This window comes from Suncus etruscus, chromosome 4 (genome assembly GCF_024139225.1).
Source record: "Suncus etruscus isolate mSunEtr1 chromosome 4, mSunEtr1.pri.cur, whole genome shotgun sequence".
Classification (NCBI taxonomy): domain Eukaryota; kingdom Metazoa; phylum Chordata; class Mammalia; order Eulipotyphla; family Soricidae; genus Suncus; species Suncus etruscus.
This window is the reverse complement of record NC_064851.1, coordinates 68,956,254-68,977,342: the sequence shown is the minus strand read 5'-3', so window position 1 is coordinate 68,977,342 and position 21,089 is coordinate 68,956,254. Positions and strand designations below refer to the sequence as shown.

The following is a 21,089-nucleotide window of genomic DNA, read 5'->3' as shown; positions in this document are numbered from 1 at the left end:
TCTTCTCTTTCCTCCTTCCCTTTTGCTTCCCTCCTCTTCCTTTTTTTATCCTCCTTCCTTTAATCTTCCTTCTTTTTTTATCCTTCTTTGTCTTCCCTTTTTCTTTCCAGGGATCAAACTCAGGGCTTGGTTCATGTGTGATATCCTGAGCTATATTCCCTTCCTTGTCCTTTTTTTTCTTTTTTGCTTTGCTCCTCTGCCTTAGTGAGGAGTTTCTGTTTGGAAGAGTTAATCTAATGCCTTTGAAACATACTTTTCTGAAGTTTATTTTATACACTTTTGAGCATTTCAAGTACAATCAAACAATGACAAGGACAGCATGACACACACAAAAAAGGAATTTTTATTTTAGGAAGACCATGTACTAATATTTTTTCATCAAATAGCCAACCATGATTTGACATTTCCCACATATTAATATTTGTTTCTATCATGTACTATGCCTGGTGTTAATAGGTAGCTTTAGTAAAATCGCAGGGCTCATTTTATTCTCCTATCTTTCTGATCTCCTTTAAATGTGTTAGCTTGCTCTTTTGTTCTGACAGACAATTTTAAAAACAAAACAATAATAATCTCTCTTTGACCCCAGTTGTGAGAGAGATCAGATATGTCTGTTCTGGTAAAGTACATAAATATGGATTTTATTTTCGTTTTTTTGGGGGCTAGACCTGGTGGCTCAGGGGTTACTAATGGCTCTGTGCTCAGAAATTGCTCCTGGCAGGCTCAGGGGACCATATGGGATGTTGGGGATTGAACCTGAGTTGGTCACATGCAAGGCAAACACCTGACCCCTGTGCTATTGTTCTGACCCCTGAATATATCTTTTTTTTATATTTTTTGTTTGTTTGTTTTTGGGCCACACCCAACGGCACTCAGGAGTGGCTCCTGGTTCTGCATTCAAAAATCCCTCTTGGTGGGGCCGGAGAGATAGCATGGAGGTAAAGCATTTGCCTTTCATGCAGAAGGTCATCAGTTCAAATCCTGGCGTCCCATATGGTCCCCCGTGCCTGCCGGGAGCAATTTCTGAGCATGGAGCCAGAAATAACCCCTGAGCACTGCTGGGTGTGACCCAAAAACCATACACACACAAAAAAATCACTCTTGGCAGGCTCGGGGACCATATGGGATGCTGAGGATAGAACTCAGGTTAGCCTCGTGTAAGTGCCCTACCTGCTCTACCTGATCAACTGGGTAATTTGGTGTATTGCTCCTAAGGATCCCCTCATTGATTGATGGATCTCTGTGCAGAGACTGGACTGGAAATGTATTGGGGAGTATCAGCTTGAAATCACAAGTGTGATTTAGATTGTCCCATGAGTACAGAATAAGGAGGTAGGAGAAATAAAGATGAAATTCTTGGGAAATCCTTGGAAATAGGTGAAAGGAAGAGTAGAGAGGTTTGTAAGGAAATGGAAACTTCTAAGACAGACACCAATAGTTTCAGGTGCTGTAGCAGGTTTCAGAAAAATAAACAGAAGGGGAGTGTCATTAGACTTTGTAGCACAGAGGAGAGATTGTGAGCTTGGGTGGAAAAGACTCTATGCAGTGGTGGGCAGGGAGCCTCAGTGTTTTCAGTTTTCAGGAAGCTTGTTTGTGGGAGGAGGGGTGTTTGCTTGTAATGCAATGAAAGCAGGAGAAAATGTCGTCTTCTGCCTGCAGTGATTATTTTGGGAGTTCACAAAGCAAGCATTTTCTTTGGAATTTGGTGTTATGGCCCTTGACCCTTAAAGATCCTCTCTGGCCTCTATTTGCTTCCTTGCCTTGATACTAGTCTTTAATTCTGGGCAAACAGAATGAAAAGAGAAGACCAGACAGTTTTTCAGTTTACCTCTTGTTGCAAAATTTGATTTATGCAGTGGTTTTTAGTTTTTGGTTTGGCTTTTGGTTGTTTTAAGCCCTGACTTCTAAGGGCACACTCCTGGCTCTGTTCAGTAATTATACCTGGTGGGGTTCAAAGGACCTTATATCATATTGCTACATCATCCCCCATGTAAACACTGACCCTGAGACCTAGGAAGGCACCAAGTTTGAAAAGACCCTAGCTGCCTGAAGGAGGGTCTTTTCAAGGCTGTCTGTACTTTTTTTGTTTTGTTTTGGCCACACCCAGTGATGCTCAGGGGTTACTCCTGGCTATGCTCTTAGAAATCGAAATCGCTCCTGGCTTGGGGGATTATATTGGATGCTGAGAGATCGAACCGCGGTCTGTCCTATGTTAGTATGTGCAGAGCAAATGTCTTACTGCTTGTGCCACTGCTCCGGCCCCTAGGCTGTCTGTACTTTTGCAGGATCTTTTTAAAACTGCCTGTAAGAGAGAGCCTTTGAAAAGTGGCACCTGCAGGGGAGGACGTTTGAAGTGTAACCTTTACTCATAGGCATTAGAACCCTGATTGTCTGTCCATGAGGTACTTAGGAAAAAGGGGAATATAGCATAAATATTACTTGAGACCTAATTTTAGCTAACACTCTAAAGACTTTTCTTAGAGCTTCTCTGATTACTCAGATTTATATAAATACACCTCATTTGGAACATTTGTGTAAATTTAAGTATTCTTTATTTTAGTCTTACAGAATAATTACTATTCTCAAATCTAGCTTTGCTATTAGCTTACATGAAGTCATATCAAGAGTTAATATTTCAGGCCCCAGTTCAGAACGCATGAACTGGAACAATGCCAAAACACTAGTCAGTCTCTGAGAACTGACCTTTCTAGCTAAAACTTCAGATAGCAAAAGTGGCCCAGGAGTGTGAAACTGCTCTAGGTAAGAATATTATTAAACATACAAAAGTGCCCTGAAAAATTTGCCCCTGTGCTTTTTGCTTGGTAAGATAGTTTTGTCTGAAAATATATCTTGCCAGGAAATTTTGTATAAATGTTCTGTTCTAGCTCAGAGAAGGCAGGCTAGAATAAATAGACAAGATTGAACTTGACTTCTGAGTGTCTCAATCTCTGATTTTATTTCTGCCGAATTCATGGACATACCTTCTCAAACAGAGACCCCAAGAATTCCCTCTGTGTCTGGAGCAAGCAGTTTGTGACATCATATCAAGGATTAGAACTGGGATTGGCTACATGCAAAGTAGGCTCCTTAACCCCTGGACTATCACCCCAGCTTCCTCTGTACAGTCTGCTAGAGTAGCTAGAAAAATTCTTTGCACTGGTGAATCTTCCCTATATTCAGACACCTGCATCTTCCCTCTGCATTTGCTAATGTAGCCTGTGGATTTTTTTGTTTTTGCAGTGTTGGTGAGAGAATGCAGAGCCAGCAAGGGCAATCAGTGAGCTCCAATCCCACCCCTAACCCACAAATTACCTAAGGACCAGTCTTCCTGTTGCTGTGTCCTGTTTTCTGCTCACAGTCAGCCTGCCTGGTATGTAGGGTTCATCCTGCTAGAACCCACCACCTTGCTGGCCTCTGATCTCCAGCATAGCCTTGTTTCTTTCTCTCTCAGAAAGAGCACAACCATCCTCTCTCTCTTTTGTTTTTCTCAAAAGACTGGAAAGCTCCCGAGGGACTTGAACCATCAGAGGTGATTGGTTTCAAAGCAAAGCTTTGCGACAGCGAAGTTATCACTGAGCTAAGGCCAGTCCACAACCATCCTCACTTAGCTGGCCCATTTCTTCTTTTCTTTTTCTTTTTTTGTTTTGTTTAGGGACCATATCCAGCAGTGGTCAGGATTTGTTTCTGGATCTGTGCTCAGGGATTACTCCTAGTTTGCTTGGAGAACCTTATGAGGTCCTGGGGATTAACATAGGTCAGCTGCATGCAAAGCAAGCACTTTACCCAGCTGAACTGTCTCTTCAGCTTGGCCTTTCTCATTTTCTAGTGGTGGCCAACCTTTTATTTCAACTGAGCCAAATCTCGCCAAAACCACGATTGAAATTTATTTTGAGAGCCACACAGGGTGTGCACTGACAGAGGCTAGGAGCAGAGCCCTGACTTCTGGAGCGGCCACCCGGCACACAGAAGAGCCGCATTAAAAAGTGTAAAAAGTGTAAAAAGAGCCGCACCACTGCCCTAAACTGTTATCCCAACTGGCTGCTTCTCATCCTAGAAATGCCCCCACTCATCCTCTCTTTACACATCCTCTCTACAGCTTTACAACGGTGTCCACCCCTCCTACTCATAGGTCTCTCATTTGTGTTTGGAACTCTTTTGTGAGAAACATTCTGGAAAACCTTGTGTGGAGGTTCCTTGGGAGCCTTCAGAAGTAACAGGTATACGTACCTTTCATCTGTGAGGTGCATTGCACAGTGTAAGCTAGTAAAGGTTACCCCTTGAAGCATCAGCTGTTGATTTTTCTTTATTTCTAGTCTTGTACCTCCAATTCCCTCATTTATTTTTGTTTTGATTTGATTTGTTTTGATAGTCTTTCTTTTCTTTCTTTTTTTCTTGCCATATCTGATGATGTTCAGGTCTGACTCCTGGCTCTGCATTTAGGGATCACTCATGTGATGGCACCTGGGTCAGCTGTTTGCAAGACAAGCACCATATCCGTGCTACAATAGCTCATATCTTTCCTCATTTGTTGGTGTTTCTCCCAACCTTCTTTGCCAATGCCAGTTTAACATTTCTTGCTTGGTCTTTCTTTGGTATTGTAACAACTAATGTTTCTTTGTGCCTTTCTCTGGTCATTTTTCTCTATCCTTGACCTTTTTCTTCACATAGCTATATATCTGATCATCTTTCCTGTCTGCTTCAAACTATTCAGTCGTTTAACTTTGCTTCTATAGGAAAGTTTAGCGCCATCTGCAACAGTCTGGTCCAGACAACAGTCTGGTCTTCACCTACCATCCACGCTAAAAACTTAAATTCTTTGGCAACACCTGCCTTCCATAAGGTTTCTGAAGTTTTGTAGTGGTGAGAACCCCTTCATCTGCTCTGTCGGGAGAATATGCTGACTTAGATAACACAGGGTGTTTTTTTTTTGTTTGTTTGTTTTTGTTTTCGTTTTTTTTGGGTTACACCTGGCAGTGCTCATGGGTTACTCCTGGCTCTGCACTCAGAAGTTGCTCCTGGCAGACACGGGGGACCATATGGGATGCCGGGATTGGAACCACCGTCTGTTCAAATCAGCTGCATGCGAGGCAAAAGCCCTACCACTGTGCTATTTCTCCAGCCCCCAAAGTTCATATTGAGTTTCAGTTATACATTACCCAACACTCATTCCTTTACTAGAGCACATTTCTAGCCAGCAATGTCCCTAGTTTCTGTCCTCCTCTCCCTATTACCTGTCTCTGATAGACATTATTATTCGCATTCTTCTCCTCCTCTTATTCCTCTTCCTCCTGTTACTCCTCCGCCTTCTTTTTCCTCCTCCTCCTTTTCTTCGTCCTATTCTTCCTTTCTTTTTTTTTTTTTTTTACTTTTAGACACTGTGGTTTGCAATTTTGTTACTGAAGGGGTATCATGTATATCACTTTACCTTCTGTCAGCACCCAGTTCTTGTCCAGAGTGGTCATTTCCAACTGTCATTGTCAAATGGTTCCTTCCTTTTCTGCCCTAACTGCACTCTCCTGCTCTTTGTGGCAAGCTTTCTGCCTTGAACCAATCTTCCTAGCCCTTGTATCTATTGTCTGGGTTTTATTACCATACTACCTTTTTTTTTTAAAACATTCTTTATTGTTTGTTTGTTTGTTTTTTGGTCACACCCGGCAGTGCTCAGGGGTTACTTCTCGCTCTATGCTCAGAAATCACTTCTGGCAGACACCGGGGACCATATGAGATGCCGGGATTCAAATGACCGTCCTTCTGCATGCAAGGCAAATGCCTTACCTCCATGCTATCTCTCCAGTCCTGCATACTATCTTTTTTAATATATCCCACAAATGAGTGTGATCATATTGTGTGTGATCTCATTATTTTTTCTGCATTTATTTTTTTCTTTTTTTTTCTTTATTTTTGGGTCACACCTGGCAGTGTTGAGGGGTTACTCCTGGCTCTATGTTTTGAAATCGCTCCTGGCAGGCTTGGGAGACCATATGGGATGCTGGGATTTGAACCACCATCTTTCTGCATGCAAGGCAAATGCCCTACCTACATGCTATCTCTCCAGCCCCTTGTTTTTTCTTTTTAGTTTTAATTTTGATTTGGGCCACACCCGGCAATGTTCAGGGTTTACTCCTAGGTCTGTACTCAGAAATCATTCCTGATGGTGGTTGGGGACCATATAGGATGCCATGCCAAGGGTCAAGCCCAGGTCAGCTGTGTGCAAGGCAAATGCCCCTACACACTGTATTTTTGCTCCAGCCACAGGCTTCCAGCATATAAAGATGAACTCTAGCCCTTTGAGCTATCTCCCTTGTTTAGGATAACTTAGTTATATTGACTTCTAAAACTATGCAAGATAGTGCAGCCTTCTGTTGTTGTTATTCTGAATTTAGATCTAATGCAATTAGAATTGCTGTGTTGAATTCTTCTTTTTCTGAGGGGTGGAGGGAGGCATATCCAGCAGTGTTCAGAGATTAACTGCTCAAACGGCACTTCTGGTACTGCTCAGGGGATTATATGCAGCGTAGGAATCAGCTGTAGAGGAAGCAAGTGCCATAATCCCTGTACTCTCTTCCAGCTGAAAGTACTGAAATTTTTAAATGGAAAGTGAAAAATTGCAGCTATAATTACACAGGTATAAAATGGAGAAGTAGAATGCCTTTCTGAATACAGGTGGGGCAGGGGAGGAGGGAGATGGAGGCATTGGTGATGAAAATGTTGTATTCGTCAAGGGGGTTGTTCTTTTTATGACTGAAACTCACTACAATCACGTTTGTAATCATAGTGTTTAAGTAAAGATATTATTTAAAAATTAAAAAAAAAATTGCTCCTGGTAGGTTCCAGGAACAATATGGGATACCCAGGGATTAAGCCCCAGGCTGTCTTGGCTCAGCTGTGTGCCAGGCAAACACCCTGCTGCTGTGTTATTGCTCAGGCCCCTAAATGAAACTATCTTATGTTTTTCCTCCCACAGTTTCCTCAACCTTAATAGGAAATGTTTTAATTTCTGTCTATAATTAGTTATTAAATATTAAAACATTTCTGTTGGGGCTGTTAGAGAGTTAGAGCTAAGGAGTCATGCAAATACTTTACATGCTGGGAATGTAGTCTCAATCCTGAGACCCACATAGTCTAAGCATCACTGGGAGTGACACCCTAGCACCAAAACAGGGTAGCCTCTTAGCACCTCTGAGTCTGGCCCCTGAAGATCCCGAACCCTGCCAAAAAGAACCAATTCCTGTAATTGTACGAGTTTGGAGAATGAAATCAACTCAGACCTAGTTACTGTGACTACATAATACTATATAAACATAATATAAACATTATGTAAACACAATACAGTAAAAATTGCTTCATTGTCCATATCTATTTCCTAGGTTTGCTTGGGTGGGCAAGTTTGTTTTATGTAAATATGATTAAATGTCCTCTGGTACTTGCATTTATTTTATTTTTTGCTTTTATTTTTGTTTTGTTTTGGGCCACATTTGACAATGCTTAGGAGTTACTCCTGGCTCTGTATTCAGGAATAATTTCTGGTGAGCTCAGGGAATCATATGGGATGTAGAGAATGAACCCAGGTTGACTGCAATTACTCTATTTGCTGTGCTATCACTCCATCCCCATCTTAGTATAACATTTAATGAATGACTTAAGGATTAATGTATAACTTAAATATTATACCAGAAGATATATTTTTTTAAATATGGAACACTTCACGATTTTTGTGTCATCCTTGTGCAAGGGCCATGCTAATCTTCTCTGTATCATTCCAATTTTAGTATATGTGCTGCCGAAGTGAGTACTATACCAGAAGATATTTTTAAAAAATCTTCAAAATCGTGGCATCCTATATGGTCTCCTAAGCACTTTCAGGAGAGATTCCTGAGCACTGCCAGGTATCGCCAAACAAACAAACAAACAGACAAAAAACACCAAAAAACTAAATAAACAAAAAGCAAAAAAATTTTTGCCTTTACTCTTATTTCCTGGAAGAGCAGTTGAAAGCAGACAATTGACTTTATGAAGAACAAATAAAAAAAATTTTTTTTTTGGTATTTGGGTTATGCCCAGCAATGCAGGGGTTATTCCTGGCTCTGCACTCAGAAATTGCTCCTGGCAGGCACGGGGTGGTGGTGGTGGGACCTTATGGGATGCTGGGATTCAAATCATTGATCATTGTCCATTCCGATTTGGCTGTGTACAAGGTAAACACCCTACTGCTGTGCTATCTCTGAGGCCCCAATTTTTTTTTGGGGGGTCACACCCAGCAGCACTCAGGGGTTACTCCTGGCTCTATGCTCAGAAATCGCCGCTGGCAGGCACAGGGGATCATACGGCATGCCGGGAATCGAACCACTGTCCTTTTGCATGAAAGGCAAACACTTTACCTCCATGCTATCTCTCCAGCCCGGCCCCAATTTTCTTAATTTTCTTGAAGAGTTTATAATAATATACAGATACATCACTTCCAAAATCCCCTGTTAAAAGACAAGGTTTTCTTTTTTTTTTTAAATAAACTCCTGATTTATCCAATGCATATGCAAAGTGTACCACATAGAAAGTACAGCTTCCTTATCATTGAACATACAGCTTTTAGCAGTTTCTTTCACGAGACAGAATGAAGCCAGCTATCTAGTTTCTGCTGCCTCCTTCCCATATTCCTCCCCTAGATACTCACTTCCCTCCCTTAAAGTCCTTTAAAGTGGGGTTCCACTTGCTTTATCTAGGGTTGCAGAAGAGAAAGAAGACGCAGAGCATTAGGAGGGCTGGCCAGGAGGGGCTGAGGGTTGTGCTGGCATGGGGAGGCTTGAGGAATTGGAACATGGAAATTTTCTCTGGTGTTGGCATTACCCAGAGCCTGTTGTAATATCTGCCATTCCTGCTGTTCTTTGTAAAAACGTATAATGACTCATTCCTCTAGTGTTGTCAATTTGGGATGCCTTATTGGAAATGAGTGCTGTGCAGTTGGCTGTGCACCCTAGTAACTTGTTTCCACGTACTTCCAGGACTTTAGCTTATTGCCAGTGGGTGGACAATCTCAATGAGACCCGGAAGATGCTCTCCCTTAGTGGTGGAGGTCCTTTCAGCAATCTGCTGAGATGGGTTGTGTGCCACATAACGAAAGGAATTGTGAAGCGTGAGATGCACGGCCACGGCATTGGCCGTTTCTCAGAGGAAGAGATTTACATGCTGATGGAGAAGGACATGCGATCTTTAGCGGGGCTTTTGGGTAATGTACCATGATTTTGATTCTTTATTTCCTGTCCTTTATGTGCATGATTAGTAAAGTGTTCTGAGTGTTCTAACGTATAGTTTTGGTATGATTGATTTCTCTCTGCTTTCCACCAATGGTTGGCTGTTATCCCACTATTTCACCAGATCCCTCTAGGTTGTAGAACCACATGGCTCCTCTGGTCACTAACATGTGACTTTGAGGGGATAGTGTTGCCTGCTGTGAAGAGAATATAGAAAGTGGCACAATTCCATTATGTTGCTGTGAGTGATACAGGCATCCTGAGCCAAGGGTGTTGATGAATGAGGAATCTCTGTCATGAATTAAGAGGGCAGAGCAAAAAGGCTTCTGAAAGACACTAGATCAGCTTGGATGATTTGACTGTGGACTCATGGCCATGATGCCCAAAGAGATGCTGCCAGCACTGGCTCAGACCTGGGCATAACTAGCACTTGCCACTCTCTTGCTTTTTTGCTTCCACTGGAAATTGTTTTACTACTATGTTCTCACACTTCAAAGTGCATTATTACTACTCACAGTAGGTTTAATTATGCTGAGGAACCCCTCAAAAAGACTGACAGGAACTTGAAAAGAGATGGGTGTATCCCTCCTCCCCTCTCATAGTTGGCTGGGGATGACTGAGGTGTTTGCTGAGTCTGCACAGAACTTGAATGTGGGAAGAGAGTTGAAGTCCAGGTGCCCCTTTGTGAAATGCCAGCCTCTCCTGAGACCTGCACCTTCTAAAGGACTAGACTGATTTATTGCTCAGAGAAGGTAGGTTTTCAATGCTCTTTCTTGCAGCCTTATCTTCAATTTGGAGCTCTAGATGTAGGTGCTTTTCCCCTAGAAAATGGCTTTGGGATTCTCTTGTTTTTTTTTTTTGTTGTTTTTTTTTTTTTTTTGTGGTTTTTGGGTCACACCCGGCAGTGCTCAGGGGTTATTCCTGGCTCCAGGCTCAGAAATTGCTCCTGGCAGGCACGGGAGGACCATATGGGGGCGCCGGGATTTCGAACCGATGACTTCCTGCATGAAAGGCAAATGCCTTACCTCCATGCTATCTCTCCGGCCCCGGGATTCTCTTAGTGCCTTAGACACTGGAGAAGATACTGGGTATAACCTACCTCTGCAGGGAAATTCATTTGCAATCTTTTTGAGACTACAGGGAGTGATCCAAATGGTACATTGAACCCTGTTGGGTGAGTGGAATTAGCTTCAAGTTTGCCTCAAAAACATAAAAAGACAGGGATTCAATGAATATTTGGGGCCAGAGTGAGTATTCTCACTCAATGAATAGGGTGCTTGCTTAGCACCAGCAGGCCTAGGTTCAAATCCTATATAGTTCTCCAAGCCTATCAGAAGTGAGCGCTGGGGCACAGCAGTAGGGTGTTTACCTTGCATGTGACTGATCTAGGACTGACCGTGGTTGGATCCCCTGGCGTCCAGTATTGTCTCCCAAGCCAGGAGTGATTTCTGAGTGCTTAGACAGGAGTAATTCCTGAGTGTCACTGGGTGTGGCCCAAGCAACAACAACAAAAAAAGTGAGTCCTAAGCACAAAGCCTGGAGTACCCTTGAGCATGCCAAGTGTGGCACCCCCCCCAAAAAAAAAAACCCCAAAAAAACAAAATAAAGAAAAACCCAAATGAAACTAAAACAAACAGAAAATCCCTTATTAGGGGGCCGGAGAAATGGCATGGAGGTAAGGCGTTTGTCTTTCATGCAGAAGGTCCGTGGTTCGAATCCCGGTGTCCCATATGGTCCTCGGTGCCTGCCAGGAGCGATTTCTGAGCATAGAGCCAGGAGTAACCCCTGAGCATTGCCAGGTGTGACTCAAAAACCAAAAAAAAAAATCCCTTATTAGACATCATAATCAAATTGGTGTTTATCAGAAGGGAAAGGGTATAAGATATGAGTAATTCAGGTAAAAGGTTGAAAATGGTTTTTAAGTAGTGAGGGTAAAATATTGCAGACGCACATTTATCTATGTTTACTTCTATTTAATATTGTAATGAAATGTTCAGTAATAAAACATTTTTTAAAGTTTAATCAGACATCAGATTCAGGGCTGGAGTGATAGCACAGCAGTAAGGTATTTGCCTTGTACTCGGCCAACACAGGATGGACCCTGGTTCGAATCCCAGCATCCCATATGGTCCCCTTCGAGGAGCACCTGTGTGACCCAAAAAACAACAAAAAAATACCCCCAAAACAAAGAAACATCAGATCTAGGCTATCTGATTTCAAACCAATGCTGTTTCCTGAGGAAGCAGCCAATCCTGATATTTTTTTTAGGAATTGTGATTTTAAGTGCAGTTTTTATCATCACATGAGCATGGTGTCCTTGGAGCACTTTTCAAGTTGCCAGAACTATAACTGCAAGTTAACACATGGTCTGAAAAGTAATGTTTCATTTTGTTTTGTTTGTTTGTTTTTGCCTGTTTTCAGGGCCTATTTTTTCTCTCTTTGCTCAGGATCACTCCTGGCAGTGCTTAGGGCACCATAAGATGTTGGAAATTGAGCCAGTGTTGGCTTTATACAAGACAAATGCCTTAACCTCTGTAATATCTCTGGTCCCAGTGGAATTTGTTGCTGTTGTTTTATTTTTGGATCATACCATGCTGTTCTCAAGACTTATTTCTGACTCTGCATTTAGGGATCATTTCTGATAGGGGTTGGGGTACCATATGGGATGCTTGAGATCTAACCCATGTCAGTCACATGAGGTCAAATGCCCTATCTATCCTTTGTACTATTACTCTGCCCCCCCAGAGTGGAACTTTTTTTTTTTTTTGGACCACATTTGGCAGTGCTGGCATTACTCCTGTCATTACTTCTGGCTCTGTGCACAGAATTCACTTCTAACAGGTTTGGGGGACCATACGGGATGTCAGGGATAGAACCTGGGCTGGCTCCATGCGAGGCAAGTGCTCTATCAGCTGTGTTATCTGTCCCCCAACAGTAATTTTTTTGGGTCACACCTGGTGATGCTCAGGGTTATTCCTGGCTATGCACTCAGAAATCGCTCCTGGCTTGGGAAACCATATGGGATGTCAGGGATTGAACCGTGGTCTGTTCTGGGTCAACCGCATGCAAGGCAAATGTCCTACCGCTATACTATTGCTCTGTCCCCCCCCCAAGTAATTTTTTTGGTTTATTTTTTGGGCCACACCCAGTGACAATCAGGGGTTATTCCTGGCTGTGTGCTTAGAAATCTCTCCTAGCTTGGGGGACCATATGGGATGCTGGGGGATCAAACTGTGGTTCTTCCTAGGCTAGTGTGGGCAAGGCAGACATCTTACAGCTTGCACCACTGCTCTGGCCCCCCAAAAGTAATGTTTAAGTCTGTTTTATGATGTAGATTCAGTAGATTGAGTACAGATTGGAATATTAAGTGTTATCATTGCTTTCAACTTCTTGTGCTTTGTGAGTTGGAGACTCCTACTTAGGAGGCTGACTCCTACTTGTTCTGTGTTGCACTACAGACTGAGAACACAAGTACTGAGGAGAAAAGATCTCTTTAGGATATAAAGAGTGTCAAGTAATATAGCAGAATTTGCAAGTGGAAGAGAGAATAATAAGTTGATTTCTAACCAGCTGTACTTAACTAATGAAAATATACTTTTTCCACTTGTCTTAAACCTTTTGTTACTCATAAAAAAATATGGACAGTTATTTTTTTAGACTGCTAATTGACAGTGGATGGACACAGGAGCCAGGTCCACTGGTTATTGGCAGAAATATCAATGTGAGCTCTGACTGTTGTTGAGGGTATTGTACAGTGCCAGGTCTAGAGCCTGGAATCTTCTGCATGCAAGGTATATGATTTACCACTTGAGTGAAAACCATCACTCTCACTTGACTTTTTTCTTATTTGTTTTTGGGCCAGCCTCTTATATGCTTAGGGGTTACTCCTGGGTTTGTGCTCAGAGATAAAATTTGGTAGGACTTTGAGGACCATATGAAGTGCTGGGGCTTGAAACTGATTCAGCCCTGTACTGTTGCTCTTGTCCTCACTGTTGTGTATATAAATATTTTATGGGATTATTATGTTACTGACCCTACCCTGATCGGTGATTGTGCCCTACTCTAGGGTGTGACCTGGCATTCTGCCCCCACCCTAGGGTGGTACCTGATTCTGCTTCCACCATTGGGTGGTATCTGATCCTACCATTGGGTGATACCTGATTCTGGGGGATAAAAACAAGGGTCTGTGGAAGGCGAGAGGCTTTTTGCTGGAACTAAGTCTGAGACTTTGGACTTCAGTCTTGTCCACCGAATAAAGCTAATATTTCCACAAGCCTGACTGTCTGCAAGCTGTTTACCTGCCGTTTCACCTCAGAACCATTGGCTAAACAGGGTGGCAGACGCGTGCTCCAAGCTGGAGGGGAAAGACCTCATCCTCCATCCCTCCATCAGTCAACCTCTTCAGGGCCTGACTTGCAACACTCACTTTATTTTTGAACAAATAATATATAGAAGATTCAAGTCAGATTCAATGATTAGTAATAGAAAAACTTAAATAGGAATGCCTTGGGCATTTTGTACCTCCAGATTTGAAAGTGTCCCCAAGACAAAAGTAGCTATGTGGTTGAGGATGGAGGATATGTCAGAGAAAAGTCAAGCGAATATGGCTGAAAAGATGCTTTCAGTGCTCTCTGCTCGTGGTCAGTCCTAGAAGTGGTCAGGTATCCTTACACTGCTGGAAATTGAACTCTCAGGCTTTTGCATGTATAATATGCACTTAGCCCATTGGTCCTGAAATTATGCTTTTAAGTCTAGATTAGAAAGTTTTAAAGGTGAAGTGTCTCTTTTCAAAGCCCTTTATCTCTCTGGAATGCCAAGAAAAGAGAGAACTGGAATAGTAAACAGAGGAGGACATGGAACCTTAGGAAAAGCCAGATTAGAAGAGGGTCGTATGGTCACTAAAGTAGGGGAGCTGCCCTCTTTGGGGATTTGCTTAAGTTATCAAACCTTTCTGTGGTTTCTCACTTTCTTCTTGGGCTCCTCAAGCTTATCTCAGTCACACAAACATTGCATTTTGAGATTTTCGGAAAGCATCTTTTCTAAAACTGACTGGGCTGAGATTAATAAAGGAAAATTACTTCATTTTAAAGTGGCCAAGTGGGCCAGACCAATAGCAATAGCACAGCAAGTAGGGACTTGCCTTGCACATGGCTGACCTGGGTTTGATCCCCGGCATTCCATATGGATCCATGAGCCTGCCAGGAGCAATTTCTGAGCACAGAGCCAGGAGTAACCCCTGAGAACCATCAGGTGTGGCCCAAAACAAAACAAAAAATGACAAGCTATGAGGTAAGTTGAGGTGGCTTGAAGCTGGGTCTGTTTTTTTGTTTGCTTGTTTGTTTTTGTTTTTAATTTCTCTTGTCCTTTAAGATGCAGGGTAGGATAAAGACTACTGGCTCAGGAGTGTTATTGATTGTTTAAATGGTTCCAAAGGAGTTTGAAAGAAATCTCTGTACTTATCGAATCATGATGAAACCATACAGATCACTAAAGTAGAGCAATTCTTTGGTTTTAACTGGACTTAATTATTTAAGTCTAATTTATTAGTTATAACTTAAAATTTAAATTTGGAGCTGGAGCAGTAGCACAGTGGGTACGGTATTTTCCTTGCATGTGGTTGATCTGGGTTTGGTCCCTGACATCCCATAGGGTTTCCTGAGACTGCTAGGAGTGATTTCTGAGTGCAGAGCCAGGAGTGACCCTTGAGTGCCTCAGGTGTGCCACAAATACAAAGCGCTTAAAAATAGGGGCTAGAGGGCCCAGAGAGATAGCACAGCGGTAGGGCATTTGCCTTGTATGTGGCCCACCAGGCATCCCATATGGTCCCTCAGCCTGTTAGGGGTGATTTCTGAGTGCAGAGCAAGGAGTAACCCCTGAGTACAAGGTAGGTGTGGCCTAACAACCAACCAATAAATAAATAAATAAATAAAGTTTAAAGAAAAAGAGAAGGTGTTATAAAAATAGAGGCTAGAGGTTTGATCCCTGAAACCCCATATGGATCATCCACCATAAACGATCCCTGACCATCATCATGTGTGACCCTTAAAAGACCTTTAAACATAAAGCTCTTTTAAAAAGAGTGATTAAAAATCAAAATATTTTGGGGGCCAAAGAGATAGCACAGTGGTAGGGCGTTTGCCATTTATGCGGCTGATCCAGGATGGACCTTGGTTCTATCCCCAGCATCCCATATGGTTCCCCTTGCCAAGAGCGATTTCTGAGCACATAGCCAGAAGTAACCCCTGAGTATCACAGGGTGTGACTCAAAAACAAAACAAAAGAGATTTTTTTTCTTCTATGTGAAAAGCTTTTGAGCAAAAACGTGTTCACTTTCAGGTCTATGCCAGGAGTTGCCACATTATCCAAACATCAAACCTTAAGCTGGTGTTTTTCACTTGTTCGTTTTGGGGCCATACCTGAGCAATGCTCAACATTTATTTATGGCTCTACACTTAGGGATAAGTCCTGCTAAGGCTTGGAAGACCTTATGGGATGTATGTAAGTTAAGTGTTCTACCCACTTAGACTATCTCTTTGGCCAAGACTATCTCTTTTGTTTTATGCCTTTGGGCCATGCCTGGCTGTGCTCAGGGCTTACTCTTGGCTCTGTGTACAAAGATTACTCCTGGTGGGGTTCAGAGGGCCATATGTAATTTTGGGAGATAGAACTGGGGTTGGTCACATGCCTTAAACCCCTGTTACCTATCCACCATCTATGAAGTTTTCCACATCTGTTAGAAATCTCTTATCCAAGTTTCCTAAAATTGTAGTACATGCTCATGGATGCTTTGAGTGTGTGGATTTCAAACACAGTAGCCAAAAAACAGAAGTGGAGAAGAAAGGCAAAGCCTGTTTCCTGTGGTGATGTAGGTATTACCATCTTATCTTGTCTATAAGAAACTTTAAGACCAGGACATCAGCAAAGAAGGGTTTTGGAGATAGGGCTAAATGATTGATACTGGTGGCCATTGATAATGCAAATAACTGAAAACAAAATTCTTTCCTGTGTGTTCTTTCAGAGAATCTTATAGAAAAGCACAGGTTATTTAGCTGCTTTTCAGGGTAAACTCTGAGGCAAGGTAAACATTAGAGGTGTCTTTGGTCCTTCCACTCAGCTATCTCTTCTCAGAGTGTAAGCTAGTGGTGCAGCTAGTAGGTTTAACAACATTCTCAAAGTCTCTTCGTTTAATTCTGAGGTTTATTATGTGGGCAAAGGCAATGAATTCACATGTATAATGTCAATCAATCCCCTTATTCTCAGTGTTGAAAGTCATATATCCAGTGATTTTGGAGTATGCTGAGAATATGAATAAGGGCTCTTTAAGGAAAGTAGGCTGTCAGGTTATTGCTGACACAGAGATGTTAGATGAGGAGTGGAAGAGAGATTGAAAGTAGATTTTATTTTTCTAGATAGCATTGCTCTCTGGGAGGTTCACATGCAAAAAAAGGAGCTGTGAGTTTGTGTTCCTTGAAGGTTAGCTGGTAAGATTACTGTGAATAGTGCTATTCTGGGAAATGCATTCAAAGTCTTTGTGTTTTAGTTTCTCTTGAATTTTCTATTGATTAAAGGTAAATATATTTTGAATGGTGTCCACATTGAAATATTAGTGTCCAAGTAGAGGAAACTATGTAGATGAAACACACAATTCCTCTTTCTTAGACTAGTAGAAAAAAAGAGTGCTTAAATATTTTGATGGTTATCTTTAATTTCTTCAATTTATATTTTCTAGCAGTCTGTTCTCTTCCACCTACTTATGAGTTCTTAGAAATTTACCTAAGAGGAGGAATTTAAAAAAAAAAAAGAAATTTACCTAAGAAGCAGGCATGAAGCTGCTAGTGGATGACCAGTAAAACTAGGAGAATTACTATAGGAAGAATCAGATGATTTTCAGAGACTCATTTCAATACCTGTCTCCTGTCTTGTGAAATAAACCTTTTTCTCACCACCCAAAAAATGAGAGGTGAAAACAAAGCACAAGAGATTGGAAGAATGTGAGTGGAGACTGCTTTGCTAGGAGTACTGTTTAGAGTACTGATCTTCAAACAATTGTTTATAAAAAAAATATCCTAGGTTGGGGCTGTTTAGGCTCTGCTCCAAGAATTGCTCCAACAATCCAGCTGACCTTGCCTCTTAGTATTTCAGACACTTATAGAAAGTTTGTTAAAGCACAGATCCTCAAATTCTTCTCCCATACCCTCTGGTTTGGTAGATGGGATTATAGTGTTTGTAATGCCAATGCTGCCACAACCTTGCAACAAGCACCTGCCATTTTGGGACTGAGCCAACCTGTGGGCAGTGAGAGGTACTGGGTCACTGGAGTGGCACAGTAGCCTTCATACAATGGAAGAGTTTGTAATCTCAGTGTGAAGAGAAAGTTAGGTCTAGAGAAGTTGACATTATTTGGGACAGGGAGGGTGGGATGAAGGATTGTGATGAGAAGAAAGCCACTGTGTTACAGTGGGGCTTTCAAGTGAGGACTCCATGGTTTGTGTTCATGACTGAGCCATGGCACAGTAAGTGCCTGGAGCAGGAATGCACATGTATTGTTCTCCCCTTTACTCCTGCTTTTCAGCTCATCAAACCCAGTTCATTTCAGTTCTGTAGCTCAATTGTTCCCTGTTTGCTTGCTGTTTTTTTCATTTGCTTGTTTAGTTTTTGTGTTGTGGCCATGAGATGTTGTGTTCAGTCCCTATGTCCTGGTTCTACACACAGGGCTCACTCCTGACGATGATCAGTGGTTCTGAGATTGAATCTGTGTTGGTTGCTTGAAAGACACATTCCTTAACTAACTTATATATTATCTTGTTCCCTTAGTTTGGCTTCAATCCTAAGGTTTGAAATGTCAATGATTCCAGCCATTGTTCTTAGATTCCATATTGATTTAGCAATCTAGACAATTGGGTGACTTTGCTTATATACTCACCCTTCCTACTTACTTTCAAACTATCACCCAGTCCATCTTCCTAGGGGTGAGACAGCTAGCCCACATATATCAGTTTTCTTTCACATATTTATCTTTGTTGCAACTGGGTGAATGCTGGTCAGGAAAAGAAGATAATATGAGAAAGGCCAGAGGTCAAACTTAGTGGTCAGGATAAGTAGCTTTGGGTTAATGAGATCATAGAAAGTTTTAAGCAACTAAGTTTTCTGAGTTTTAAGGTCGTTTCTTTCTCTCTTCCTTCCTTCCTTCCTTCCTTCCTTCCTTCCTTCCTTCCTTCCTTCCTTCCTTCCTTCCTTCCTTCCTTCCTTCCTTCCTTCCTTCCTTCCTTCCTCCTTCCTTCCTTCCTTCCTTCCTTCCTTCCTTCCTTCTTTCCTTCCTTTCTTTCTTTTCCTTCCTTCCTTCCTTCCTTCCTTCCTTCCTTCCTTCCTTCCTTCCTTCCTTCCTTCCTTCCTTCCTTCCTTCCTTCCTTCCTTCCTTCCTTCCTTCCTTCCTTCCTTCCTTCCTTCCTTCCTTTCCTTTGTCTCTTCTTTTTCTTCTTTCTTTCTTTCTTTCTTTCTTCTTTCTTTCTTTCTTTCTTTCTTTCTTTCTTTCTTCTTTCTTTCTTTCTTTCTTTCTTTCTTTCTTTCTTTTCTTCTTTCTTCTTTCTTTCTTTCTTTCTTTCTTTCTTTCTTTCTTTCTTTTCTTTCTTTCTTCTTTCTTTCTTTTTCTTCTTTCTTTTTTTTTTTTTTTTATTAACAATAATATTTATTATATTTTTTTTTAATTTTTTTATGCATAATTTTTTTTATTTAAACACCTTGATTACATACATGATTGTGTTTGGGTTTCAGTCATAAAAGGAACACCACCCATCACCAGTGCAACATTCCCATCACCCAAGTCCCAAATCACCCTCCTCCCCACCCAACCCCCGCCTGTACCCTAAACAGGCTCTACATTTCCCTCATACATTCTCAATATTAGGACAGTTCAAAATGTAGTTATTTCTCTAACTAAACTCATCACTCTTTGTGGTGAGCTTCCTGAGGTGAGCTGGAACTTCCAGCTCTTTTCTCTTTTGTGTCTGAAAATTATTATTACAAGGTGTTCTTTCATTTTTCTTAAAACCCTAGATGAGTGAGACCATTCTGCGTTTTCTCTCTCTCTCTGACTTATTTCACTCAGCATAATAGATTCCATGTACATCCATGTATAGGAAAATTTCATGACTTCATCTCTCCTGACAGCTGCATAATATTCCATTGTGTATATGTACCACAGTTTCTTTAGCCATTCATCTGTTGAAGGGCATCTTGGTTGTTTCCAGAGTCTTGCTATGGTAAATAGAGCTGCAATGAATATAGGTGTAAGGAAGGGGTTTTTGTATTGTATTTTTGTGTTCCTAGGGTATATTCCTAGGAGTGGTATAGCTGGATCGTATGGGAGCTCGATTTCCAGTTTTTGGAGGAATCTCCATATCGCTTTCCATAAAGGTTGAACTAGACAGCATTCCCACCAGCAGTGGATAAGAGTTCCTTTCTCTCCACATCCCCGCCAACACTGTTTATTCTCATTCTTTGTGATGTGTGGCCATTCTCTGGGGTGTGAGGTGGTATCTCATCGTTGTTTTGATTTGCATCTCCCTGATGATTAGTGATGTGGAACATTTTTTCATGTGTCTTTTGGCCATGCGTATTTCTTCTTTGTCAAAGTGTCTGTTCATTTCTCTCCCCATTTTTTGATGGGGTTAGATGTTTTTTTCTTGTAAAGTTCTGTCAGTGCCTTGTATATTTTGGAGATTAGCCCCTTATCTGATGGGTATTGGGTGAATAGTTTCTCCCACTCAGTGGGTGGCTCTTGTATCCTGGGCACTATTTCCTTTGAGGTGCAGAAGCTTCTCAGCTTAATATATTCCCATCTGTTAATCTCTGCTTTCACTTGCTTGGAGAGTGCAGTTTCCTCCTTGAAGATGCCTGTAATGTCCTGTAGTGTTTTGCCTATGTGCTGTTCTATATCTTATGGTTTTGGGGCTGATATCGAGGTCTTTAATCCATTTGGATTTTACCTTTGTACATGATGTTAGCTGGGGGTCTAAGTTTAATTTTTTGCAAGTGGCTATCCAATTGTGCCAACACCACTTGTTGAAGAGGCTTTCCCTGCTCCATTAGGATTTCCTGCTCCTTTATCAAAAATTAGATGGTTGTATCTCTGGGGAACATTTTCTGAGTATTCAAGCCTATTCCACTGATCTGAGGACCTATCCTTATTCCAATACCATGCTGTTTTGATAACTGTTGCTTTGTAGTACAGTTTAAAGTTGGGAAAAGTAATTCCTCCCATATTCTTTTTCCCAATGATTGCTTTAGCTATTCGAGGGTGTTTATTGTTCCAAATGAATTTCAAAAGTGTCTGATCCACTTCTTTGAAGAATGTCATGGGTATCTTAGAGGGATGGCATTAAATCTGTATAATGCCTTGGGAGTATTGACATTTTGATGATGTTAATCCTGCCAATCCATGAGCAGGGTATGTGTTTCCATTTCCGTGTGTCCTCTCTTATTTCTTGGAGCAGAGTTTTATAGTTTTCTTTGTATAGGTCCTTCACATATTTAGTCAAGTTGATTCCAAGATATTTGAGTTTGTGTGGTACTATTGTGAATGGGGTTGTTTTCTTAATGTCCATTTCTTCTTTATTACTGTTGGTGTATAGAAAGGCCATTGATTTTTGTGTGTTAATTTTGTAGCCTGCCACCTTGCTATATGAGTCTATTGTTTCTAGAAGCTTTTTGATAGAGTCTTTAGGGTTTTCTAAGTAGAGTATCATGTCATCTGCAAACAGTGAGAGCTTGACTTCTTCCTTTCCTATCTGGATTCCCTTGATATCCTTTTCTTGCCTAATCGCTATAGCAAGTACTTCCAGTGCT

At 41.5% G+C, this 21,089-nt stretch overlaps 1 protein-coding gene and 1 non-coding gene across 2 annotated transcripts in view; one reads left to right on the top strand and one right to left on the bottom strand.

Moving 5' to 3' along the window:
* FAXC (failed axon connections homolog, metaxin like GST domain containing) overlaps positions 1-21,089 on the top strand; it is a 72,828-nt gene that overhangs the window by 21,722 nt on the left and 30,017 nt on the right. The window contains exon 4 of the mRNA XM_049771350.1: positions 8,997-9,220. Coding sequence (XP_049627307.1) covers positions 8,997-9,220 — 224 coding nt within the window. The remainder of the gene's footprint in view (positions 1-8,996; positions 9,221-21,089) is intronic.
* On the bottom strand, positions 7,688-7,793 carry LOC126008514 (U6 spliceosomal RNA). The gene has a single exon (XR_007495841.1). It is a non-coding gene; the product is annotated as a U6 spliceosomal RNA (small nuclear RNA).